This window comes from Cervus elaphus, chromosome 8 (genome assembly GCF_910594005.1).
Source record: "Cervus elaphus chromosome 8, mCerEla1.1, whole genome shotgun sequence".
Taxonomy (NCBI): Eukaryota; Metazoa; Chordata; class Mammalia; order Artiodactyla; family Cervidae; genus Cervus; species Cervus elaphus.
Window position 1 is genome coordinate 13,239,628 of NC_057822.1, and position 25,189 is coordinate 13,264,816.

Consider the following 25,189-nt stretch of genomic DNA (forward strand, 5'->3'; position numbering starts at 1 on the left):
ATAAAATCAACAGTGTATCATATTCGTGGGAGAGGACAAAGATATGGAAAATATCTGGGGAATCAAAATTTCCTGCTTGCTTTCAGTAAGCAGGCATTATGGTCAAGAGAGGGAAAAAGTTCCATGTTCAAAAGAAACAAGAAAATTAACAAAGGAAGATTCAGTCATCAAATTTTCATCCTGGAACATCCCAGGGAAAATTAAAACTGATAACGATTTGAACATTAGGAGAAAACAAACTAGTAGCTTCACCCCTGCTTCTAATCACTTACACACAACATCCTCTTCTTATCGCTGTAGCTCCTGTGCTGGGCACTGAATGGAATGAATTCCCAACCCGCTGTGTGTCTCCAACATCCCCTCCACCTTCACCAGCACCTTGACAGGCCCATCTGAGTCTCACAGCTTAAGGACTCTGGACTCCCCAGCCCTCAGCTGCCATCGCCAACACCAGCACGGTGTTGGGTTCTGACCTGGAGGCGGTGGGGGCCCCGTCTGGCTCAGAACTTGAGTCCATAGTAAAGATTCTCATTACCGAACTCTGTTCTCAGAGAGGGCAAGTGGCTCATCACTGCCAGACCACGGGCACCCCTCCATCGAGAAGGGCTGGGTCAATTCAGAGCCCAAAGGCTGAGGGTTCAGACGGGCAGCACCCGAGGCGCGAGGCACTGCCTCCCGCAGACACAGTGCGGCCCGCACGCCTGCCTGGGGGCTGGCTGGACTCCCCGGCCCCGTGGTCTGTGTGGGGCCGGCGGGACCTCCTCCACGACCGCTCTGAGGCCCTGAGCCTCCTCATGTGCTTTCTGGGTCAGCTCCCACTCACGGCACACAACGCCTCAGATTTCTGTCCCATTTTCTCCCCTCTACCTCCTCTGCAGCCTGGGCTTCTCCTCCTACAAAGCCTCCCCTCAGCGGCGTGCGCGCAGGCGCTCACGTCACCCTTCCCACATGTGCTCTGTGGGCAGTGCTCAGCCTCAGCCATCTCTGTGCTGGCGACTGGCACACGGTGGGCGCCAGATCAGCGTGCCAGACCAGTGCGGCCTCAGGCAGGAGCTCGTTCAGCAAACGGTGGAATGGAAGATTAAGAGGGTGCAAGTGAAGAAAACTAGGTTTAAGTTGGAAAAAGTTTTGTTTGTTGGGGTCAGTTCGGGTACAAGAAATTGACAACTCTACTTTCTTCACCTCTTGCCAAAGGAAAAACCCACCTCTAAAATCACACCTACTAAAGACTTAATTCTGGTCAAAGGGGAAAATGTTTGAAACCGCTGGTTTTAACACAAGACACTTGATCCACTATAAATTTACAAAATTAACTGCACAATTCATGCTTGCCATGCACAGAGGGCAGCCACAAGCACCAAAGAAACACTGAGAGAAAACTAAAGACTGACAAACATGCAAGGTTCACCACATGTACCATGAAGAAACACCAAACACCAAGAGAAAAGTTAAAGGGGAAACTTACAATTACCTGCTGGTCTGAGGGAATAAACTCAAGAGCTTTCTGGATAACACGGCAGCCATACATCTGCAGTGCCAATGACAGGACGTGGCCTCGAATCCGTTCAGCCAAAGCCAGCTTCTGTTCAAGGCTGCCAAACTAGACATAATGTGTGGGTGAACACCATTACTTAGGTAGAAAGAAAGAAACCAGAGAAAGCAAAGCATTCATTATTCTGTATCAACCACTGGCATACATCTTTTAGCCCTATCGTCTGTGATTAACTAAACCTTTTGTTTATAAAAACCTTTGTTTCTTCAAGGCAGTACTTATCAGAATCTGATTAAGAGGAACTCTTTTTAATGTTAAAAACACTTCTCAGATATCCAACTGTAGTAGTTTCTGCTAAACAAATAGGCAATTCCTCAAAGATGCCCTTAACTCATCAATACTATTAAATATACCTATATGCCATTAATTACAAGAGCATTTACATTTATTCTAAAAACAAAATTACATGTGGACGACACTGTTTATTACTAAGGCTTTAGACAATGTCTGAGGGATATTTAAGGGTTTCTTGCAGCAAACCTGTATCACTTTAGGTGTCTGAGTCCGTAAGTTGAAATGAAAGAACTGAAGTTCTTTCATCTTTGTGACGTTTAAGCCATAGCACACATGCGCACTCTCTTCTGAATACACTGTTCTATACTACTATAAGAAATGATAATGTCTATTTATACAAGTCAACGGGATCAGGGGGAAAGTTAGTAAAATCGAGGGGTATGACTGCACAATGTTAAGTCTTCCTAGAATGCTTTTCCATCCTTGTTTTTTTATTTTCATTTGAATAGCATATGAGACTGATAGAGACTTTATGAATAAGGATGCCCAACCCACTCATTTTTCATACAAGGGAACTCAAGTCCATGGACATTCTCTAAGTCAGAGAAGTTCTCCAGCTTGTCCCAAATCGTACTGCTATAATCAACTGTTCATTTGGCCAGCCTAGCTGCATTAACCTCTGGAGTTGGGAGAGCCCTATATTTTTATATATATGTGACCAAAATGGCAGTGAAAAGGTATCTGAAAGTCAAAATTGTAAGAGTCATGTTTAGGTTGATTCCTCAATCCACAGCTAGAGAATTCAGAGTCAAAGGACTTAGATCTTGATGAGAAAAGCTGAGAAGACTGTGAGTGAGCCATGTTTAAAAAATCTTCACACAAACCAAAAAAAATAAGATGTAAGAAGATTACAAATTTCTCTTGCTGAGGGACAGGTAATGTGCAGAGTTGCCACATTTTACCCCTGTACCAGATGTTTCATCTCAATGTTTCACTCCTTTCTGGATTATAATAAGGTTATTGATACCACGGCTCTGTAGTACATCACAGCTACAATGGTCAGTCAAAAAAAAAAAAAAAATCTGTGCCTTTCTGACACTTTAGTTTAGAAGAGGAAATAAGACATTAATCCAACAATCTCACCGATCCTTTCCAAAGACAATGAAAACAAGAATAGACATTATCCGCATTAACAGGGGAATAATAAGGAACCAAGGCTGAAGGATCACCCATGTATCAATCCTCATGACTGTGGTTTATGATGAAAAACACTAGAGCTGGTGTTCAAAGATAATTCTCTAGGAAACCATTTTTTAAATTTCTTTTTCAGAACTTTATTGTGGTCCTGCTAAAATTATCTTACACAAATTTTTTCCTCCAAACATGACACTTTCAGTGAAACTATTTTGGCAATCAGAAATATTGTGCTGGATCCTAAATGAAGAGACTGGTTCTACAAACACATTTCTCAAATACACTATCATTATCTGCTTGGGTATTTCAATGATGCACTTCTGCTAACGAACTGGAGAAACATTTAATCGTGCTTCAAAAAGACCACTCACACTTCATTTTAAGAACTGGAATGAAATTGCAATTCTAAAAACAGCTAATGAAAATCAAAATGCTGTGCAGATTCTCTAAAGGCAAAAGACAGAAAGAACAAAGGCTTACTTCAAAGAACTTCTGAATGACATAATTTCCAAATACATCCACCATCAGCTGGTAAGCGGCCTGCAGGATTTCATTGAAGACAAGTTGGCGTTCGGCTGGTGTGGCACGCTCAAGTTTCAGCTGAATGAATCTGAAATACAAAGTAAAAAGAGCAATCACAGCATTTTAGGAAGACTTGGAAAATATCTAAAGACTAGCTCAATTTATGTGATTTTTCAGTTCTGAAGCTATATGTATTTGTGTGCATATGCATTTACGTACACACACAACTGTTACTTAAATAAATCACTTGAGCTCACTTACTTGAAGAATTACTGAAAAGGAAAAAACAAGTTATACTGTGAAGTATTCCCTATTTTAACCAAGCTTTTAAAAGTATATTTAAGTTTCAGTATATGTCATTACAACAGGACATGTATTTATTTCCGTGTGGGATGGAAGGAAGAGATGAAAAGTGGGGCAGAAAAAGAGAGAAGAAGGTGAAGGCAAGAGGCACAACACCAGGAGAACTTGGCCAGACGTTTTCTCTTAGAAACCAGTCCCACATCAATAAACTTAAAAGCCCATGGTCCCTATTTTAGTCTTCAACACACACCCATATGAAGTGCACATGTAGTATGTGTTCATTAACGGTGTGGGACAGCAGTCATCTATGCGCAGTATCTTTCTAAAGTAGCAGCTACTCCGTTTGCCTTTTTTAGCTCAGGAGACTGTATTAAAAAAATTGTATTAAAAAAAACATGTTTTTCTCTTAATCTGGATTTAAATATGAAAATATTTAAATATGAAAAATCCTTGCCCAGTAGCAAGCTGGTAGAACTTAAAGAGGAGGCAAGTTCTTTGGGAGTTGTTTTAAAGGAACCATCAGAGAGAAAGAAAAAGGGAGAGAAGGCTGGATGATGTCACCATAACTCTGCCTTTTCCTGAGGACCAAGGTCCCTTTCTGTGAAGTCCACTGGAACAGGGACGGGTAACCAAAGCTAAATAATAGCATTTTCTAACCTCTGTGCAGACCCTTACTTCTACAGAAGGGAACAACAAAGGAAAGCAGTGGCAACAGCTTATTCCTGAGCCTAAGGACCCAAATTTGCAACTGAGCAGTATCTCTTTGAGAGAAAGATTCTTAACAGTGATTAAAGTAGCAAGTATTGTACACAAGTCTTTGTGTTACTATTTCTGTTTTTCTTGAACTGTAGACATTCTATGAGGTTCTCATGAGCAAATGAACACCAGGCTAATCTTTCAGAAAGGTAAAAAGGGTTGTTTCAGCATGTGATCCAGATTATTGTTGTTCAGTTCGCTCAGTCGTGTCCGACTCTGAGACCTCACAGACTGCAGCATGCCAGGCTTCCCTATCCTTCACCATCTCCCAGAGCTTGCTCTAACTCATGTCCATCAAGTCAGTGATGCTATCCAACCACCTTATCCTCTGTCGTCCCCTTCTCCTCCTGCCTCTCATCTTTCCCAGCATCAATGTCTTTTCTAAAAAGTGTTTTCGTATCAGGTGGCCGATGTATTGGAACTTCAGTTTCAGCATCAGTCCTTCTAATGAATATTCAGGATTGATTTCCTTTAGGATTGACAGGTTTGATCTCCTTGCAGTCCAATGGAAGGACTCTCAAGGGTCTTCTCCAACACCATAGTTCAAAACCATCAATTCTTTGGTGCTCAACTTTCTTTATGGTCCAACTCTCACGGACATGACTACTGGGACTATAGTCACAGCTGTGACTATAGGGACCTTTGTTAGCAAAGGAATGTCTCTGCTTTTTAATATGCTGTCTAGGTTTGTCATAGTTTTTCTTCCATGGAGCAAGCGTCTTTTAATTTCATGGCTGCAGCCGCCATCTGCAGTGATTTTGGAGCCCAAGAAAATAAAGCCTTGTCACTGCTCCCATTGTTTCCCCATCTATTTGCCATGAAGTGATGGGACCGGATGCCATGATCTTCATTCTTTGAATACTGAATTCTAAGCCAGCTTTTTCACTCTCTTCTTTCACTTTCATCAAGAGGCTCTGTAGTTCCTCTTCGCTTTCTGCCATAAGGGTGGTGTCATCTGCATATATGAGGTTGCTGATATTTCTCCCAGCAATCCTGATTCCAGCTTTTGCTTTATCCATCCTGGCATTTCGTGTGATGTACTCTGCATCTAAGTTAAATAAGCAGGGTGACAATATACAGCCTTGACGTGCTCCTTTCCCAATTTTGAACCAGTCTGTTGTTCCATGTCTGGTTCTAACTGTTGCTTCTTGACCTGCATACAGGCTTCACAGGAGGCAGGTAAGGTGGTCTGGTATTCCTCTCTCTTTAAGAACTTTCCATAGTTTGTTGTGATCCAGATTACTAAATGGCTATTGTCAATCACTTTGTATCTGATGGGTCTCACAGCCTCTAAAATAAATAATAGGAAGTATACCAAAAGGCAAATTTTGTTTCATTAATTTTATAGCAATTTCCTTAGTGTATACCTTATCTGAGGCATGGAATTTAAGGCATTAAGATTTCAGTTACCTTAAGTGCCAAAGCCAAGTCCTCACCTGGAACCATGCTGGTCTTGGGAAAACTCCATTATGTGCCCAGCAATCTCCCGCAATTGTAAATTGGGATATCGGTTATTTCGAAAATCTTCCAAAAGCCTGCTCCTGCCAGAGGGCATGACATCAGACATTCCGTATCGCAAACGGGAGGAGGAAAAAAGGGTGCTGCTGGGGCTGAAGAGGCTGGAGGCACTGCTCGCGCTGCGGTACTTGGCTTCAGCGCCTGGAGCAGCAGAGATGTATCTTCCACTGCCATTTGTGAGTCCTCCTGTTGGTTACAGAACAGGAGAACTCAAGACTCATTCTTAAGGAACTTTGTTCAAGAGAAGAAAAAGCATCCCATACATGAAATCTTGTATCACCTCTGATTTCTTTTCAAATCTGTTGCTTTTGTGTTAAGACTCAATTCTATTAGTGCCTTGATTTTTAGAAGGCCAACTCACTAAGTTGGAAGAAAACTTTTGCACAAAAATTAAGAGGAGATTGCTATTAAACACTGATAGGAGACTGCTAGCAATAATGGAGCAAGGGTTAGTGAGTCCCTTCATAAGTGAAATGAGGAGGAACGTTCCTGCTGTGTGAACCAGGGTCAGAAAAGACAAACTGCACAGAGACGAGAATGGTTTTCCACTCTCATCTCTGTGGAGATTCTTGCCATCAGTGAATAATCCCCACTCCCATCTGAAACCCTTCCTTTAAAAGAAAAATGGGGTACCCAGGTTAGTCTGTTTTATATAGTGTCCCCCCAAAAAGTTTTGAAGGCATAGTTTTGCCAGTAAATACAAGTATGAAAATCACTAAGGCAATGCAGGCCAATGATCAGACATAAAGGATAAAAAAAATAAAAAGGATATATGCTTTGAAATGGAAGGCTTTCAAGTTCTTCATCAGGAATGGGCAGCATCTAACTCCTACTGGAACAGAGCCTGAAGTAACTGCAGTAGCAACAACTTTCAGGCCACTAATACTGACTGCCATCTTGACTGCTGACAAGGGAATAAGCACTGTCAATCCCCAGACAGAAAAAATAAGAGGGAAGACTGAAAAGCCTATCAAAAGGTAAAACAGAATTTCAAAAATTATGAGTATCTATTTTCTTTGTTTTTTTATGATACTGTTTTTTTTTTAACTTTAGATTGTACTATAAAAAGGACGTGAAGCCTTTTTTTTTTGGTTCTTCCCCCATTCCTACATTGCAAAGTAGGTAAGAAATGCCATTTAAACCACAAAGAGAGCAGATGAATAACAATCCAGGAACCATGAGAGAAGTCACCCAACATGAACTGCCTGTTAACTAGAGTTTTAATGACAGTCTGGTCTGGAGTTCAGTGGTGGCTACAAAGGGATACTCAGCTTGGATTTCTCCACAGAATTCTAGGGCCCAGTTTCAAAGGTCTGGGTCTCAATGAAAACTGTAGATCCAAAAGGAAATGGCTCACATTTTTAAATAATTAAATAAAAACTACTTACTGAGTATCTGTCCTATGCCAGCCTGTCTATGCTAACAATATTTCATACCCACTTTCTATCAAATTCTTACTGGCATTATGGAAAAGGGAGTTTTAAAAATCCCATATAAGTAACAAAATTAAGGCCCAAAGATATGAAATGCCTCTCCAAAGATACAAAACTCAAATTCACCATGGCCAGAATTTATCACAGAACTCTTAACTCCAGAGTTACAGCTTTGCAACCAACCACACGATTCTCCTTTTCAGATACAGTTATACAGTTTTCGTTTTCTAAAGGACATTGTTATTCTTGTCAAAATTCCATAGTATTTCTTAATCCAAAAGGAAAACATTTCTTTCAGCAAAGGAAGACAGGAGGCTTGTAAGAAAAAAAGAACAGTAGCCATATGGCTGCTTTTTATCCCATTTCAAAAATAATTTTTTTTTCCCCAGTCTGAGAAAGGATACAAACAGGCAAAGAGGAAGTAATCAGACAGGTCAGCAGCAATGGAAGAATGTGATAATACCAAGTAAGGTGGTGAAGAAGAAGGGATGGCAGGAATACACAAGGTTTTGAAACAACTCAAAGGTATTTTAAGAACCTGGTCACTAACAAAGGCACTTACTGAAAAGTAACAAATCAACAAAAAAACAACCAAACTCCTAAAAGGCCTGAGAAACATCCAAATTAACATGGAAGAAAGCCAGATCCTTGCTTTCAAGGCTGAATTGCGGGAACCAACCCTGAGCACTGCCCTACTTCTATACTTCAGTTACACAAGCCAGCAAATGCACTTACTGTTTAAGCCATTATCAGTTGGATTTCTGTTACTGGGGCTAAGAGCATACTGACTAGTCCATAACATAAAGGGTTGGAGTGAATAATGGGCAGATTTACACATCTGCCCTGAACTTTTGATTTTTGGCTCTGGTATCCTTGGATGCCAGACAGGATATACAAGCACACACATATATACACACAGCTGTTATTATTGAGAAAGGAAGTACACAAATCTGAAAAAAAAGTTTCTCCAGGTATTATAATATAAATGGCAAACTAACAGTTAATGGGAATATTCTGCTCAGGCCAAATAATTTTCTTTAAACATTAAGCCAACGGTTAAAATTTCTGCTTAAAAAATGTGGTTTCCTGTTGTTTCTGAAAAGGTACCTGGCAAAGAGTAGACCATCATTACTTGTTGATTGCAGTTTCTTTATAGATACATAAAGGCGTTTTCTAGTTCACCATAGTTTACACACCTACATGCACTTAGGCCCCAACTTTCATCCCTTGGAGGTGGCCTCTCAGGGTGTTTAACACCTGTTTTAAAAAGAACATTTCATTCAGGCCCTCTAAGGGAGCCTCCTAATGATTCCACAAAGTTTTCAGCAATATTTTGATGGTGGTGGATTTCATAGAGCTGTGTCCTATGACATTTCTACAGAGATCAACAGCTTAAATGTTTTCTGTATGTGTAGGTCTCCTGCTTCACATGTAAGGAATGTGGAAGTCACCACTTCACCCTAACAACAAACAAAAAACTAAACAGCCTGAAAAATCAAAAATTCTTCTTGGATCCATAAAAGAGGGGAAAGTAAACAAAACCACTGCCACCAAGATCAGAGAAACAGATATACAGGTCATCACGGCTAACCTGACCACAGACTCAAATAGACACACTGCCTAAACCAGTACCAGACTAGGAAATCCTGAACTGTAACCAACAAACTATCAAGTGTTGACAACCCTAAAATATGCAACTCTAGCCTACTCAAACTATCTTGTCTCAATAAAGAGAGAAGGAAAAAAACTAAGAAACGCTTGTGAAGTTGACAGTCCAGAGATATAGGCTAACACAGTGAGACCTAATCGTAAGTCTATAGAACACTTTCCCTTCCCTCACACTTCATCATCACGTTATTAAAAACCTATTCATGAAATTTCCTTTCACTTGATATATCAGGCATGGCCATCAAGGCAGAGCAAAAGGCAAAAAAAAATAAAATCTGAAGAGTAAGAGCACACATCAGAAACATATATGACAGGGATACTAAAATTTTCAGAATGGGAATTTAAAACAATTATGATTAATATGCAAAGGGCCCTAAAATATACAGCATGCAGGAAGAGATGGGCAATGTAAGCAGAGAGATAGAAATCCTGAGAAAGAACCAAAAAGAAATGCTAGAGATAAAAAAAATATTGTAACCGAAATGAAGAACACCTTTGATGGGTTTATTAGACTGAATACAGATGAGGAAAGAATCTCTAAGCTAGAGGATCTATCAATAGAATCCTCAAAAATCAAAATGCAAAGAGAACAAAGACTCAAACAGAACAGAATATCCAAGGATTGTGGGGCAACCACAAAAACTGGAACATATACATAGTGGGGATATCAGAAGGAGAAGAAAGAAAGGAACAGGGGGAATATCTGAATCAATAATGACTAAGGATTATCTAAATCAATGTCAGACAGCAAACTGCAAATCCAGGAAGCACAGGGAACACCAAGCAGGAAAAGAAAGCAAAAAATTATACCGCCCAACTATCAAACTACATAAAAAATACTGAAAGAAGCCATAGGAGGAAAAAAGTCTTACAGAGGAGCAAAGCTAAGAATTACATCTGACTTTTCCTCAAAAAGCATGCAAGCCAGAAGAGAGAAGAGTGTAAGTTCTGAAGGAAAGAAACCCACCAACCTAGAATTCTATATCCTGCAAAATTATCCTTCACAAGTGAAGGAGAAATAAAGACTTTCTCAGCAAACAAAAATTGATGGAATTTGTTGCCAACAGATATGCCTTGCAAAAAATGTCAAAAGCGTTCTTCAGATAGAAGTATAAACAACACAGGCCACAAACTGATCCATATAAAGAAAGGAGGAACCTCGAAAAAAGAATAAAGAGAAAATTTTCTCTTATTCTTAATTGATCTGACAGACAACAGTTTGCTCCAATAATAGCAACAATGTATTCAATTATGCACACTTATGTCTATTTCATATACATACATATATACACACATATGATTTTTACACAGCTGAAATGAATGACAGTAATTACACAAGAGATAGCAGATAAAGGTTAAGATTATTTTGTGATTATAAAGTCCTTTTATGGCCTTATTTGAAAGTGGACCTCAGTTAACTGTAAATGTATAGTGACTCTAGTCAAACCACTGAAAAAGTTGGGGGAAAAAAAAAAGGTAGTCGTCTAACTGATAGGCTAAGAAAGGAAATAAAATGGAATCATAAAAAATGCTCAATTAAAACCACAAGAGGCAGGGACTTCCTGGTGGTCCAGTGGCTAAGATTAAACACTCCCAATGCAGGATGCTCGGGTTCGACCCCTAGTCAGGGAACTAGATCCCACATGCCACAACTAAAGACTCCATGCAGCCAAATAAAAATTTTTTTTAAACCCACAAATGGCAGAAAAAGAATGAAAGACACAGAAACAAAAAATAGAAAACAACAAATATGGTAAACATTAATCCAACTATATCAATAATCACTGTCAATGATCTAAATGTACCAATTAAAGAGACTGTCAGAGTGGGTCAAAAAATGTGATTCAACATATGCTGTCTACAAGAAGCTAACTTTAAAAATACACACATACAAATTAAAAGTACCATGCTAATTAAGAAGTGCTTCAGTTACTTTATCCAAAAGGTTTTCTAGTATTCCAGACATCTAGGATCCCATCCTCTTGCTACGTGGAATGTTTTCATTCATCTGGTTTTGTTTTCTGTACTCAGAGATTTAGTAGATGACTAATGGGCAAAACCCTGCTTTCTTTGCCTTTTAAAGAAAACTTCCCAAGGCACTCAACATCTGGTTCTGAATTTAACACAGGCAGAGGCAGTGCTGCTCACAAAAATGTTTATAAAGTAAGTTTTCCCCAACCACTCCTTAATACCATAACCAAGCAACCCTTCATGAAAGTAAGCCTAAGAATAATTGTCTTTAGTGCATAATGCCGAATCCAAACTACGTTAACTTTCACTTAGTTAGTTTTGGAGATGACAAGTCACTTTCAGAGAACTAGGTAATCAGTCACAAAATGCTACATTTCCATTTAGAATAGAGAAGTGCCTGAAGGCACACACATGACTAGTAAACAACCTGAGATTACCACAGGTTACTGAACAATAAATTGGAAACATCAACTGCAATTCAGGCAGGGACAGGGAAAATTATTTTGTTTGATCTTTGTTTTTCTTAAAGGATTAGGAATTCTACCATGATAATAAAACTAAACACTTGCAAGCAAAGGACAACCCAAAATAAAACTAGAATTCTATTCACAATAGCATTAAAAAAATAAAATATACTAGATCTAGCTTAACAAAAAGCATGTAAACACCTGCACACTAAAAATTTCACAACTTTGCTGGGGAAAAACAGTGCACGCAAAAAGATGAACAATCACCTACCTTGTGCAATACACAAAATTAACTCAAAACAGACCAAAGACCTTATTTAAGAGCTGAAAAAACAAAAATTTTAGAATGAAACATAGGAGAACATCTTTAAGACCTTGAGTTAGGCAAAGATTTCTACACTATAAAGCATGATAAACTGGACCTCATCAAAATTAAAACTATTTTTAGAAAAATTAAAGTTATTGCACTTCAAAAACCACCATTTAAAAAGAAAAAGACAAGCAAGAGATCAGAAACTATGTATATGCAAAACACATATACATGAAGTCTGATAAAGGACTTAATTCCAGAATACAGGGCTTCTCAGACGGGGCAGTCGTGAAGAATCTGCCTGCCAATGCAGGAGACCTAAGAGAGGCGTGTTCAATCCCTGGGTTGTAGAGATCCCCTGAAGGGCAAGGCAACCGACTCCAGTATTCTTGCCTGGAAAATCCCATGGACAGAAGAGCCTGGTGAGTCCATAGTGTCACAAAGAGTTGGACACGACTGAGGCAACTTAGCACACATCCAGAATATATAAAGAACCCTTACAATTTCATGGAATAAGACAAACAATGCACATCCAAAACTGGGCCCCAAAAATGAGTGGACATTTCACCAAAGATACATGAATGGTAATAAGCACATAAAAAGATGCTATACATTACTGTCATTAGGGAAATGCAAATTAAAACCACAATGACATAACTATTTCATGCCCAGTAGAATGGCCATGTTATGTAAGAAAAATAACAATAAAATAACAAATGTTGGCAAGGATGTAGAGAAATTGGAATCCTCGTACACTGCTGGTGGGAATGTAAATGATGAAACTGGAAAAGTTTGAATTTGTCCAAAGTTTAACATAAAACTTTCACATTCAGCAATTCTAGTTCTACAGAAGTGAAAACATGTTTCCACAGGAAAACATCTAATAGCCAAAAACTGTAAATAACAAACATCCTTCAACTGTGAAAAGTTAGACAAAATGTGGCATTATCCAGAAAACAGAGGATAATTCAGCCAAAAATAAATAAATAAATAAACTACTGACACATACTATATCATGAATAAAATCTCAAAAACCTTTGAAGAAAAAAAAAAAAGGAAGTCAAGCAAAAGAGGTCACATACTGTATGGTTCCATTTATATCAAATGTTCAGAAAAGGCAAATTTAAAAACAGGAAGTAGGAAATTCCCTGGCAGTCCAGTGGTTAGGGCTCTGCACTTTCATTGCAGAGGGCACTGGGTTCCATTCCAGGTAGGGTAACTAAGAATCCGTAAGGCTCGAAGCACACACATCTCCACCTCCACATGCAAAAAAGAACACAAACACAAAGTACATCAGTGCCTGACTGGGGTTAAGGGCGTGAATGGGCTTCCCTGCTGGCTCAGCAGTATACAATCCACCTGCAATGCAGGAGTCGTAGAAGACGAAAGTTGGAGCCTTAGGTCAGGAAAATCCCCTGGAAGAGGCACAGCAACCCACTCCAGTATTCCTGCCTAGAGAATCCCATGAACAGAGGAGCCTGGTGGGCTAAAATAGGGTCATAAAGAGTCAGACATGACTGAAGTGACTTAGTGCATGCGCATGCACATACACAAAGGTGTGAATGGGGATTAACATAAATGACTAAGAAAAATCTTACAGAAGGGATGAAAATATTATCAAACTGATTTATGCTAAAGATCGCACAATATAGAAAGTTACTAAAAATAATTGAATTGTATGCTTTAAAGGAGTAGATTTCAAAATATGCAATATACAACTGAATAAAGCTGTTTTTGTGGGACTACCCTGGTGGTACAGTGGCTAAGACTCCATGATCCCAACTGCAGGGGACGTCAGGGAACTAGATCCTACATGTGGCAATTAAAGAATCCCCATGCCACATCAAAGATCGGAGATCCTGCGTGCCACAACTAAAATCCAGAACAGCCAAATAAACAGATATTTTTTTAAATAAATTGTTTTTAAAAATAGAAATCTGATCTTTAAAACAGGTGTGGAAAAAAACACTGAAGAATCTATAGTAGGCACTCGACATGTGAATGTTGAATAAATAAGGAGGAATATAATTACTGCAGGCAGTGATTTTTTATCAGAGTATTCTAACACGTGTCTGTCTACTGGGAGGAAGGGTGAAAATATATGATAACACTGAGAAAAGAGCCACACTGGGATAACAGACATACAAGCTGGAGTGTGCATTCAAACACTTATAGCTATGGGGTATCACGAAAGTCATTAAACCATGCTGAGTTTAAGTTTCCCCGTATAGAGTCATCTGAGTACTTAACACAATGAATGAATGCTTACTTCCTATGGTTGTTAGTGACCTAAGAACTGATAGTTGGTGGCAGCTGTATAGTATTAATAGTAAAAACTACATTAGGAATGGCCCAATATTTATTCGGTAAAGAAATGTCACATTTCCTTGGTGACAGATGGTAAACAGACTTATTGTGGTGATCATTTTGTAATGGTTAAAACTAAAGCATACAAGAATCTTTTTCTCAAGGAAACAGACTGAGGTGAGGCAAAAGCACCACCAATCAAGACACAAAATTTCTCAAAACTGGCATGTATGATTAAACATCACACATGCAACAAAAGCACTCCAATGGAAATACATACATCTAAAATGCTTATACAAAATAAAAAATTTTTAAAGGGAAGGTATGTCAAAAATAAAACTAGGCAGACAGCAAGAGTCATTAAAATAAGAAATAACTCACACCAATAGTTTGTTCCTTCTTCACAGGGGAATCATAAATTAAGGAGAAGGATGTATTTTATTAAGTTGCTGATATATTGGAAAGAGGAAAGGCACCACGCATGCAAGTAATGTTTCCAGCTCCATTTTCAAACACCTAGAGCCATAGCATTTAGTTCAGAGGCTGATACAGTCCACAGGACAAATCTGGCCTGCCACCTATTTTTGTAAATGAAGTTTTATTGAAAGATAGCGGCACATTTATTTACATTTTGTCTGTGGCTGCTTCTGTGCTTCTATAGCAGAGTTGAATATTGACTACAGAGACTGACTGACAAGCCTAAGATATCTACTATCTGGCTGTTTACAAAAAAAACTTTTTGTAGATTTCATTTGTTTACTGTTAAGTATATGCTGATACAGTTTAAATGTTTAAACCAAGGAATTAAAGGATAAGAGTTCTGACCCTGATAATGCACTGGTTTAAAAGATATTCTGGGAACATTACATGGTAGGATATACCCTGATGCTGCTTTGGAGTCTGTTCAGATAAAGACCTAAGCAAGATTTAAGTCAGCTTCCTCACATCTGAATCATAGGCATAATACCGTATCTTCCAGTATGGTATGTATAGCACCCAAAACTGTTAACAGTAGCTGGTAATAACTATTCAATAAATGTTAGTACTTTCCATCTACATACTAAGCTGGGACTTTCATCTCCTCCTTGCAAGTCTGCATTAACCCTCATTCTTTAAAACCAGGACTCCTGTCACAAGGAGACACTATTGTGCAATATACCCTATTCCTTATTTATCCAATATGGACCTAGCAATCTGTAACATCCCTAAAACTTTTCTAAAGTAATGTCCATATGTAACATGAGACAGTTTCATAACTATAGTTCTTATCATGTAAAATCTCAGGATACAACACACTCTCACATGTCCATGTACATACATAGATAGTTTTGCCTTAGAACTCATTTCTAAAACTCACAGAGCACTCTTAGTTCTAGAATAATAACTATATTATCCTGTCCCCTTCAAGACTTTTGATTTTTATAATCATTTTTCAGTCTTTGTCTTTCCAAATAAAAAAGGACTAATCATTTTTAATCAGTCCTCATTTCTGAGTCCGTAATCTTTCTGGTCAAAAACAAAGAAACAACAACAACAAAAAAGATCCATGTAAACTATGGACTTTGGATGATAACGATATGTCAATGTAGGTCCATCAACCATAACAAAGGTACCACTCTGGTGGAGGACGGTGATAATAGAAGCTATGAATGTGCAGGTCAGAGAATACAAGGGAAATCTCTGTGTTCTCCCCTCAATTTTATCATGAGACTAAAACTGCTCTAAAAAACAAAGCTTTAACTTAAAACAATAATAAATAGAAGATTTAAAAATCAGAATCCTCTAGCAAAGTGGTACTTCCCAGGACAGTCCCAATTCAGGCTTGTCAGCAGAGATAATTAATAACAACACCGTCATTAGCTCCCTTAAGTGTCCTGGGTTGCGGGATGAATTATATGATCACCACACCTCTATGCCTCAACTTTCTCCACCTAAGAAATAAATCAGTACTTCAAAATACAAACTTGATAAATGACTAGAGGAAGGGAGATTTAAGACTTTGCCACCCAAACTGTGGAAATAAGTTTCTTTTCATTCTTAAAGCTGGCTGCTTAGGATCCTCTCTTCCCTCGTCATTGTCCAGGATTCAGATGGTAACATTTTTTTAAACCCCATATACATAATAAGCTAAACATATAATCGAGAAGGATCTATACTCATTAGCATCCTGTGTAGTTTAAGAATGTATATAGAAATATTTTTTAAAGAATCTGACAAAATTTTTAAAACAAAATGCTTTATGTGAGAAAGTAAGATATTAAACATATACATGGGGAAGGGAAGGGAATCTGAAAAACAAAGCTAAATATTAACTGTGGTGCTATTTCAGTAGTGTTACTAGGTTAATACACTCTTTGTTTCTATTTTCCAGCTTAATTAAAAGGAATCTGTACTGTTTATACTGAAAGATTCTCAATGCAGCCAAAGAACAGCCAAAGATGTTCACACTAAAGCTGAAGTGAATATACATGGGAGGCACCCAAACTTGGATAAATTCCAAACTGCTGTGCTACCTAGGTACAGCCTCAATAACATGAGGTGCTTTAGGAAGGCACAGAACACCCAGGACACCTCTAGGATAAAGGGATCGTCCTTTGCTTATGCAAAGTACTTCTAATGTCATCAGTGGCAAGAGATTTCTAGAGTTCAAGGTGGTGCAGAGTATTGGTTCTTACCCAGGTTTAAGCTTGAAGAGGATCCATGTGAAGAGAGGGAAGGAGGTGGTGTCTGTGAATGTCCTGGTCCCTGACTAGGGAGAGGCATGCCCACGGGTCCAGGAGAGGAGGAAAAGCTAAGGCCGTTATAAAAACTGTGTCCAATGGGGGTCAGGCTGCTCGATGTCCTCTTATAAAGGTCACTGCTGCCAGTCAGGGAGTCACGGCGGGAGCCACTGCCAGTGTTGGAGTTTGCAACTAAAATGGAATTAAAACAATGCAGATAAGAACAGGCCTGTTCTTCGAAGAACAAGCCCAGTGACCTGTTCCTAACACTTTGATCCAGACTCCTTACCACCGCAAATTTGTCAGCAGAGACAGCCTAACTGTTCATGTGGCAGTTCTAGGGGCAGGTAAAGTAATAAAGAGGACATGGCTCAGGTTAACATGAAACGTATTTTTCAAACCATCACACGTATGTTAAATTCTCCTTCCTTTTGTGTCTCATATTATGGGGGTAGGGGTGGGTTAAAATCCTCTGATGGCCACACAAGTTATGGGAAAGGTGAAAGAAAATGGGCTAGAAAGAATGCCTTTCATCAACCCAAAGGTTCTGGTAGAAAAATGGAGTAGAAAAAGGATCTGTGGAGGGGGTACTGCCCCACTACACAAGACTTACATGTAGAAGCCTGGTTTCTCAAAGGGTTCAATCAACAGATATTACTAGCCCCCAGTTCCAATTTAAGATACTGTCTCTCAAATAAACCCTTCTGTTTTGATTACACTGTCTTACAAACACTGCAATTACTCCATCATTTTCCTTACTACTTTCCCGCTATTTTCTCCCATTAAAACATTTAAAATATCTTAAGTCTAATTTCCTTCCTCCCACTTTTCCATAATATCCAGCTTAATTCTTCTCAAGGCTAGAGAAAACTCGTGACTCTTTAAGGCCTGCAGGTTGTGGAGTATACCACCCTAAGATTTTTGGTAAGTCCTCCTCCCTCAGTTTTTCATATCCACATTTGTATACTTCCCTCCACGTTCTCCCCAATGCCTGCAGTAATCTCCCCAGATTTTCTAATCCTTAAATAAAAAAAACAGACTCTGAGAGGATAAACAAGTAGCAATGTGCGTGTAAACCTGAAATAGGCCCCAAATGTATAACTTGATTTGAATAGTCCATTATCTCAAAGACGTGTGGAACAGCTGGGTTCCCACGGGACTCGGTCCAGATCTGCCTGTGGTATCTGTCCAGGGTTCCATGCACTGTCAGTAATTCCATAAAGATTGTAAAAAATAATTAAAATTTAGTTTCAGCACATCCGTCTGATTTCTACCTGCTGTTCCAAACCCTCCAAGGGCTGATCCCAGGGTGGCGCCGAGAGAACTGCTACTTCCGAACCCCAGGGATGTGTTGGCAGGCTGGGCAGAGCCCTGGGAGAAGAGGGAGCTGCTCTGCGAACTGCTGCTCAGAGAGTTGTTGCCGTAGAAAGAGCTGGATGCCAGGTTGTTACTGGGCTGCTGCTGGGGCTGGGGCTGCGGCTGCTGAGTTCCTAAAGGGCGAAATGGTCCGTTTGTTGTTCCAGCAAGACCACCGGCTGCTCCATTTGCTGAAGCTGCGGCCGCTGCAACAGCTATGTAGAAGAAAGCAAACCATATGGCTATGAAAGACACTGGCCACATTTCCAAACTGCATTGTTATCCTTTTGAAAACCTTTTAATGCTGCCGTATCTGTTCAAAGTCGACACGAACCTTGTAAAGAACCACCCAGATCTGTCTTCCATCTCAGACCCCTCACCGGAAGCTCCACTAGTCTTTTCCTACTTGTACTCTCAACTCAGAGCCAGAACACCGCTGCAGCCAAGCTCACGGTGTGGGCGGGTGAGAGAGTCTATGATTCAAGACAGATATGGCTATCAAAGTACTCATTTCAAATACAACCGCTTCCTAAAGTTCCCAGTTCTACAAATATCTACATTAAGGACATTTTCTTCCAGAATCACATACTGAAGCCCTGCAATTCTTAGGACACTTAAGCATATTCCTCTCCCCTAGATACCCCCACTGTTGTTCCCAAATTTATAACATATATAATAATACTATGTATATATATATGACATATATACATATAAAGACTTAAAATAAAAATCTATTGCTGCCCTCCCCCACCATAAGTAAAAAACAAAAACAAAACAAATATCAAATCATCTAAAAATAACAATATGAATTTCTGTGAAATTAGCCTTGGACTTCTGCCAACAGTGCCATTTTGTGTGAGTAATCCAACTTCCTATGCTCACAGTAGAGCAGGTCCTTGCTGCTAACCAGCTGGTACATGCTGTCAACAGAACCAGAATCTATCAAGGTCACTTGCCACTTCTGACTGACTCTCTTTGAAAAATTACAGGATAGAATTCTTACTGAGAACTGTCATTAAAGTATATTTCAACATAGTTTAAGAATATCATCCATCCTCCCTTTCAGATCTGAGTGAGTCCACTAAGACATAAGCTCACCTGCTTGTGCAGCTGAGGAGCTAATAATGACTGGGGCAGGAGCTACGAGTCGAACAGGGGCTCCAAGACCATTTCTCGCTCCTGCATTCACCACAAGGGCACCGGTTTGGTCATAGTAAGCAGCGGGAGCCAAGACTGGATAACCTGAGAATATTAAGGTGACAGATAAGTATATATGAAACTAACAAATGTTTCCTGGACACCAGCAAACTGTACATAGTTACAAACTCAGCAGTAGGGACAGAAACACCTAGGTTTATATCCTGGCTTGACCACTTAAGATAGCAGCATAACCCTGAGTGTCTGGGTAGTATCCTCGTAAGGTTAATAATAATATCTGACTCACAAAGTTCTTGTGAAGATTAAAAAATGAGTGTGAAAGATGTAGCATAAAATGTGGCACAGTAGGGGGTAGTGTAATTTATTATACACCAAGTGTTAGAAAGGGAATTTAGTGGGACAGGGAACAACTGTACTCTTCAAAGTGCTAACCATGGTTATCACCAGCAACCATACACTGACAATTATTTTATGTTTTCTTGACTATACAATTCATATCACATAATCTAAACACAAATATACTGCAAGTTATCAGGGAAACTCTAGACAAGCTTCCATTAACAGGTTCTTTCAATACTCTGAGACAGAATCTTCAAATGCTATTGAGCCATAAGATTAATTACAGTTGACTTCATAATAAAACATAAATGCTTAGTAACTAACAACATGCATGATCTAAGTTCAAGTTACTCAGTGAATTCATAAATAGATAAGATGATCTAGCTATATGCCAGGGTCAGTAAGAACCCATGAACTCATACTGAGGTCTCAGAAGGACTTGTTTCAAAGGCAAAACCTCAACCTACAGGCAATCCATGCAAAGAATAAGACCAGGAGACAGTAAGCTAAGAATAACATGTATTCAGCATACATATCAATCATAGGTAGACAGCTACAAAGCACCTCTACTGTTGGTTTGGGAGAAATTCTAGAAATGTAAGGGGAACATGACAAAGAATACTGGGAATGTCTCCCTAATAATACTGTTCACAAATATCAGCCTTGGAATGATGCTGATGCAACCTGGCCACTCCTTTCATTCTTAACACTGAGTGAGAAAACAGACTACTACCAAAGGAAAGCAGGATAATCGAAGCTATGTGTGGAGGTTCACATATTTCCAACATGTGAGATTATGACTGGCTCAGAATACTAGGTGCTCTCATCAACGAACTATGGTCTAAGTGAGGGCAAGTGTATGTCATCCTCGCCAGTCCCCAAATGATGACAAGCCTAATAAGCAAGGCCAAAGTACTGCCATTCTCCTCTGAACCTCCCCCCAATAAGCAGACTTTTTCCGCCTCAAGTGATGAGGGACAAATGCAGCCTCACCTGGCATGCCTGCAGCCAGTCCTTGTCCAAATGCAAGGGCAGAATTCACTGCTGCAGCTGCCACTAGCGGATCAGCTTGCTGTCCCTGCTGGTTCTGATTTGGGGTCAAAGGACGCTGGCTGGCTCCTCCACGGAGAACCTGGGAGACAGAAATAAATCAATGTTTTCTTCACTGGAAACATCTAAGACCCAACACGTGCTTAAGTTAAATCAACTTTAAAAACTGATGGCTGTAAACCATTTTTCCAATAATGGTTTTATGTGACATGGATGTTAGGATTAAAAAAAAATCAATTAACAGCATTTCATATAGTGAAATTTCACTCTACCACTTTTAGTTTAAGAAACATATTACCTTTATAAGAGTTAAAAGCATTTAAAAGTTATAATTCAGTCATTAATCAAATACTTAATGTCTAACATCTGGCAGGTATTGGGGATAAAGCAAGGAGCAAGACACACAAAGCTCCTGTCTTCTTGGAGTTTTTATTCCAGTGAATGGGAGCTAGACAGTAACCCTAAAATAATCAAAAGAGGGTGAAAAAAATTATGCTGGAGTGGATGAGAGGTTTAGATATGATAAACAGGAATAATTTACCCACATCACCAAGTTATAATATCTGTATTAAAAAAATAAAAACCAAACACACAAAAAAGGTTGTATTTTCTTTATGGAATATGAGAACATTTTCTCTACCCTATAACACTATTCCCGTTCATCAGAGGCCAAACAGTCCCAAATGAAATCAACAGATTTGATTGTAAAAGGTGTCTGACCTATTTCTATTTTTCCTCATAAATCTCACAGAGAGCAATCTAAATTGATGTACGTATCAGTCAAGAACATTGACATTTCAGTGCAGAATATCTGTTCTGCCACTGTGATAAAGGATTTTTTTCTTTAATTAATGAAAGATAAGATGCTGATAATCATTAAGAATCTATTCCAAAAGATCTATATATGACAATAAGCAAAAACGCAAAACCCAATAACAAGGTAAAATTACCAAACTTTATGCATTTTGCAAAGTTTTCAAAGGTGAAGTTCTTACCAGATCATTTTCATTATCACTTTGCTATTTTTAAAAGTTAGACATGTAATCAAGAGCCCATGTACAGAGAAACACTACTATCAAATATTTATTAAATGAGTATTTAAGATGAAAGACACTGTCCATATTGGCAAAAAGAGATGTACAGACACTAAATCCACTGAAAGTTTCTCATTTCCTTATCCACAGAAGTAGTGAGAATAATAGCTGATCATGCAAATTTGTAGGAAGTATTAAAATTAATGTCTGCAAGGCATTAAACCTAGTAACCAGGAAACAATCAATAACCAATAGCTAATTCCTATCAAAGACCCAGAGGGATGGGATGGAGAGGGAGGTGGGAGGGGGGATCGGGATGGGGAACACATGTAAATCCATGGCTGATTCATGTCAATGTATGGCAAAACCCACTACAATACTGTAAAGTAATTAGCCTCCCACTAATAAAAATAAATGAAAAAAAAAAATTCCTATCAAAATATTAGGCAATTTATCTATCTGTGACCGAAAGAATTCTAGTGGACTTTACAAGAGACAGAATGCTTCAATCTATATAGATAGAAGACTCAAGAGAAGTTGCACAGGTGAGAGTTTGGTCCAAGACTGAGAAGATGCCTCACCAACAATCCAGAAGAGCTCTTACTCAAGGAAAAGTAAACAGTATTTACAGAGATATGGCAAATACTAATAGTTCAAAATTTTTTTTAATTTTAAAATAAGAAGAAAAATCAATGAAAGCATTATGAATTAGGCTTATGTTTTGTTAGGAGTTGTGTATAAGGTCAGAGGACAGGGAAATGGACAAGGTGTCAGAAGAAAGGGGTAGTCCAGACCACTGAGTTCTGTTTTACAATGAAGAGAGCAATGTGTATCCTTTTGGTCAACTCTCTAGAAATCTATGTGGTACCCTTGATGATAAACCAAAGTTTGTAAGTCAGCTCCCAATATTCATATTTTAATTTCATAAAGAAATGTCAAGCCCGGGAAACAAATATGTAAAATTTCACAAGTAACATTTTACACATCAAATAAAATCAACAAAATGACTGAATATCTATTTGTAAAACACTATCCTACGAGTCAGTTTACTATTTTCATGATGCAAAAAGTATTAAATTCTAATTTCTTTTCAAAGGTAGTGATTTTATTTTATTTATTTATTTATTTATTTATTTTGGCATGTGGGATCTTAGTTCCCTGACCAGGGATTGAACCTGTGCCCTCTGCGTTGGGAGCACTGAGTTTTAACCACCTGACTACCAGGGAAGTCCCAAAGGTAGTGATTTTAAATGCAGCATTAAAATTTAATAAGCAAGCAGATGCACAATGGAGATATTTTAACAAGCATTCATCCTTCTATAGTTCATCATACTTGGTAGAATCAACATCTATATAGTCTCCCCTCATCTAGAGGCTTCAGAAGCCATTCTAAACTTTTCTCTCATGATACAACACCCAGCACCAAGCCACCACCAAGATTACCACCATGCCTGAGTTCATCTAATATCCAGAATTTTTTCTTCACCAAACATTTTGAAATTTTTAAAAAATGAACATTTTTATCAGGTGTCAAAGGAATCTTCGAAAAGAATGGAAAAGGAATCAGGAAAAAGATGGAGTGGCCAAGTGGTCAATTCCAGCAATTAGATTTGGAAAAGAGTTAGCATATCTAAGCAGGTAACAAATGCTTATTGATAAAAGGCAAAGGCCAAAAAGGTCGAAAGTTGTAAAAGGACCTCTTATTTAAATGACTAGAACCAAAGAAGTTCACCAGGAAAATCATATTTTCCTAAAACATCTGAAGTCAGAAATTGGCAAAAATGACACTGGAATGAAAACATGGATACTTGTCAAAACATAATTTGAATAACAACTTTTTCACAGTAGAGTCTGTTATTGTCGGTAACAGAAAACTTGGAAATAATGAACCTGTCATGCTCAATTTATAGCAAAGGATATGTTCAGAGATGTCATAAAACTTGCCTTAGTTGCAACCAGTTAGTGGTAGAACAAAGACCAAATCTCAGGTTTTCTATCACTCTAGATATCACAATATGGTCAGAAGATAGCACAAACTGTGAACTTACACACTTGTGTTCAAATCTTAACAATTTAATACGTGTGTGACCCTTGGCACAGAAATTCCACTCCCTCAATCTTATGCTGGGAAGTCATGTAATCTACTTATTAGAATTAAATTAAAAAAACTATATGTAGAGCACTTAGCTTTAAACAAAAAGCTTTCAATAAGATGTACTTATTACTACTTTTCTTATTCAGTCTATTAGAGCTGATTTGAAAACACGGCTATTACTTCATCTTCCAAATCCATGATCTGGCAGCCATTTAAAACACACAGATCATCACCTGATAAGTACCAACTTTCCACAAAGAGTAGCTATTGATACTAAGAAATTTATTAATAGAGGTCACTCTTCTGTCAACAACTTATCTGCTAAATCCCCTCTGCACGTGGTACTAGAATTGTACCTACTATAAAGAAAACCACACATTAACTTCCAAAAAGTCATCTAACTGAAAAAATACTGAGCCAGACAAAACTAGCTAGAATTTCAAGACCTGGTTTTTCTATAAACCTGTGAAATCTAAGAAATTAAACATACACTTTATTAGTGAGAATGATAAAAAGCAAATGATTCTTGTTTGGATCATTATCATGTGTACATATATGAGCATGGTGTTTTTCCTCAAAATGAAAAAAAAAAACAAAAAACACACAACTTTTAATTTGATGATGCTTATCAAAAGCCTAAATGCTCATTTTATTCGCTCAAAAAAAATTTCTATTTCCAGGACATTATACCATGGAAATAATCAAGGATTTATGCAAAAGATATTAAGCTTATTTATAACATCAAAATACTGCTAAGTTATAGCAGCAGTTACATAAATAAAACAAATAATAATGGACCGGTCAAAATAAAGAACGAGGCACTTTTCAACGGATTTAAAAACAATAAATAGCAGAGAAGAATATAATAACAAGATGCAAAGCTGTGTGGACAGCATAATCCCAATTTTATAAGAAATTAATTAAATGGTAAGACTAGAATGACAGATACCAAACATTTATACTGGTTTTTTTCTGACACAAGGATTTAAGGGATTTATTTTTCCCTTCAAGTAATTCAATTCACCACAACTTTCAGAAATAAATAGGTATTATTCTAGCAAGCAAGAGAAAATAGCCTAATATAAAAAGACACTTAGTTTTACAATTAAGTATTCCTTTTCTTATCTTGGTTAAAAAGCTTACTCTAAGTTAAAAAAGATATAAATAGGTTTAAGATTTACGTCCAATTCAACAGATGTTAC

General features: G+C 38.3%; 1 protein-coding gene and 2 non-coding genes across 20 annotated transcripts in view; all 3 read right to left on the minus strand.

Moving 5' to 3' along the window:
* The window catches only part of PUM1 (pumilio RNA binding family member 1), a 122,898-nt gene that overhangs the window by 15,440 nt on the left and 82,269 nt on the right, over nt 1-25,189 (minus strand). For 12 of the 18 annotated variants that reach the window (XM_043909531.1, XM_043909530.1, XM_043909529.1 and 9 more), the window contains 7 exons: nt 20,802-20,940; nt 19,410-19,553; nt 18,230-18,526; nt 16,911-17,147; nt 5,998-6,265; nt 3,461-3,590; nt 1,466-1,600 (listed from right to left, as the gene is read on the minus strand). In XM_043909531.1, coding sequence (XP_043765466.1) covers nt 1,466-1,600; nt 3,461-3,590; nt 5,998-6,265; nt 16,911-17,147; nt 18,230-18,526; nt 19,410-19,553; nt 20,802-20,940 — 1,350 coding nt within the window. The remainder of the gene's footprint in view (nt 1-1,465; nt 1,601-3,460; nt 3,591-5,997; nt 6,266-16,910; nt 17,148-18,229; nt 18,527-19,409; nt 19,554-20,801; nt 20,941-25,189) is intronic. The other 6 variants (XM_043909519.1, XM_043909516.1, XM_043909520.1 and 3 more) reach the window with 4 other exon arrangements.
* On the minus strand, nt 495-579 carry LOC122698995. The gene has a single exon (XR_006342490.1). It is a non-coding gene; the product is annotated as a small nucleolar RNA SNORD103/SNORD85 (small nucleolar RNA).
* On the minus strand, nt 20,608-20,684 carry LOC122698997. Its single transcript, XR_006342492.1, has one exon. It is a non-coding gene; the product is annotated as a small nucleolar RNA SNORD103/SNORD85 (small nucleolar RNA).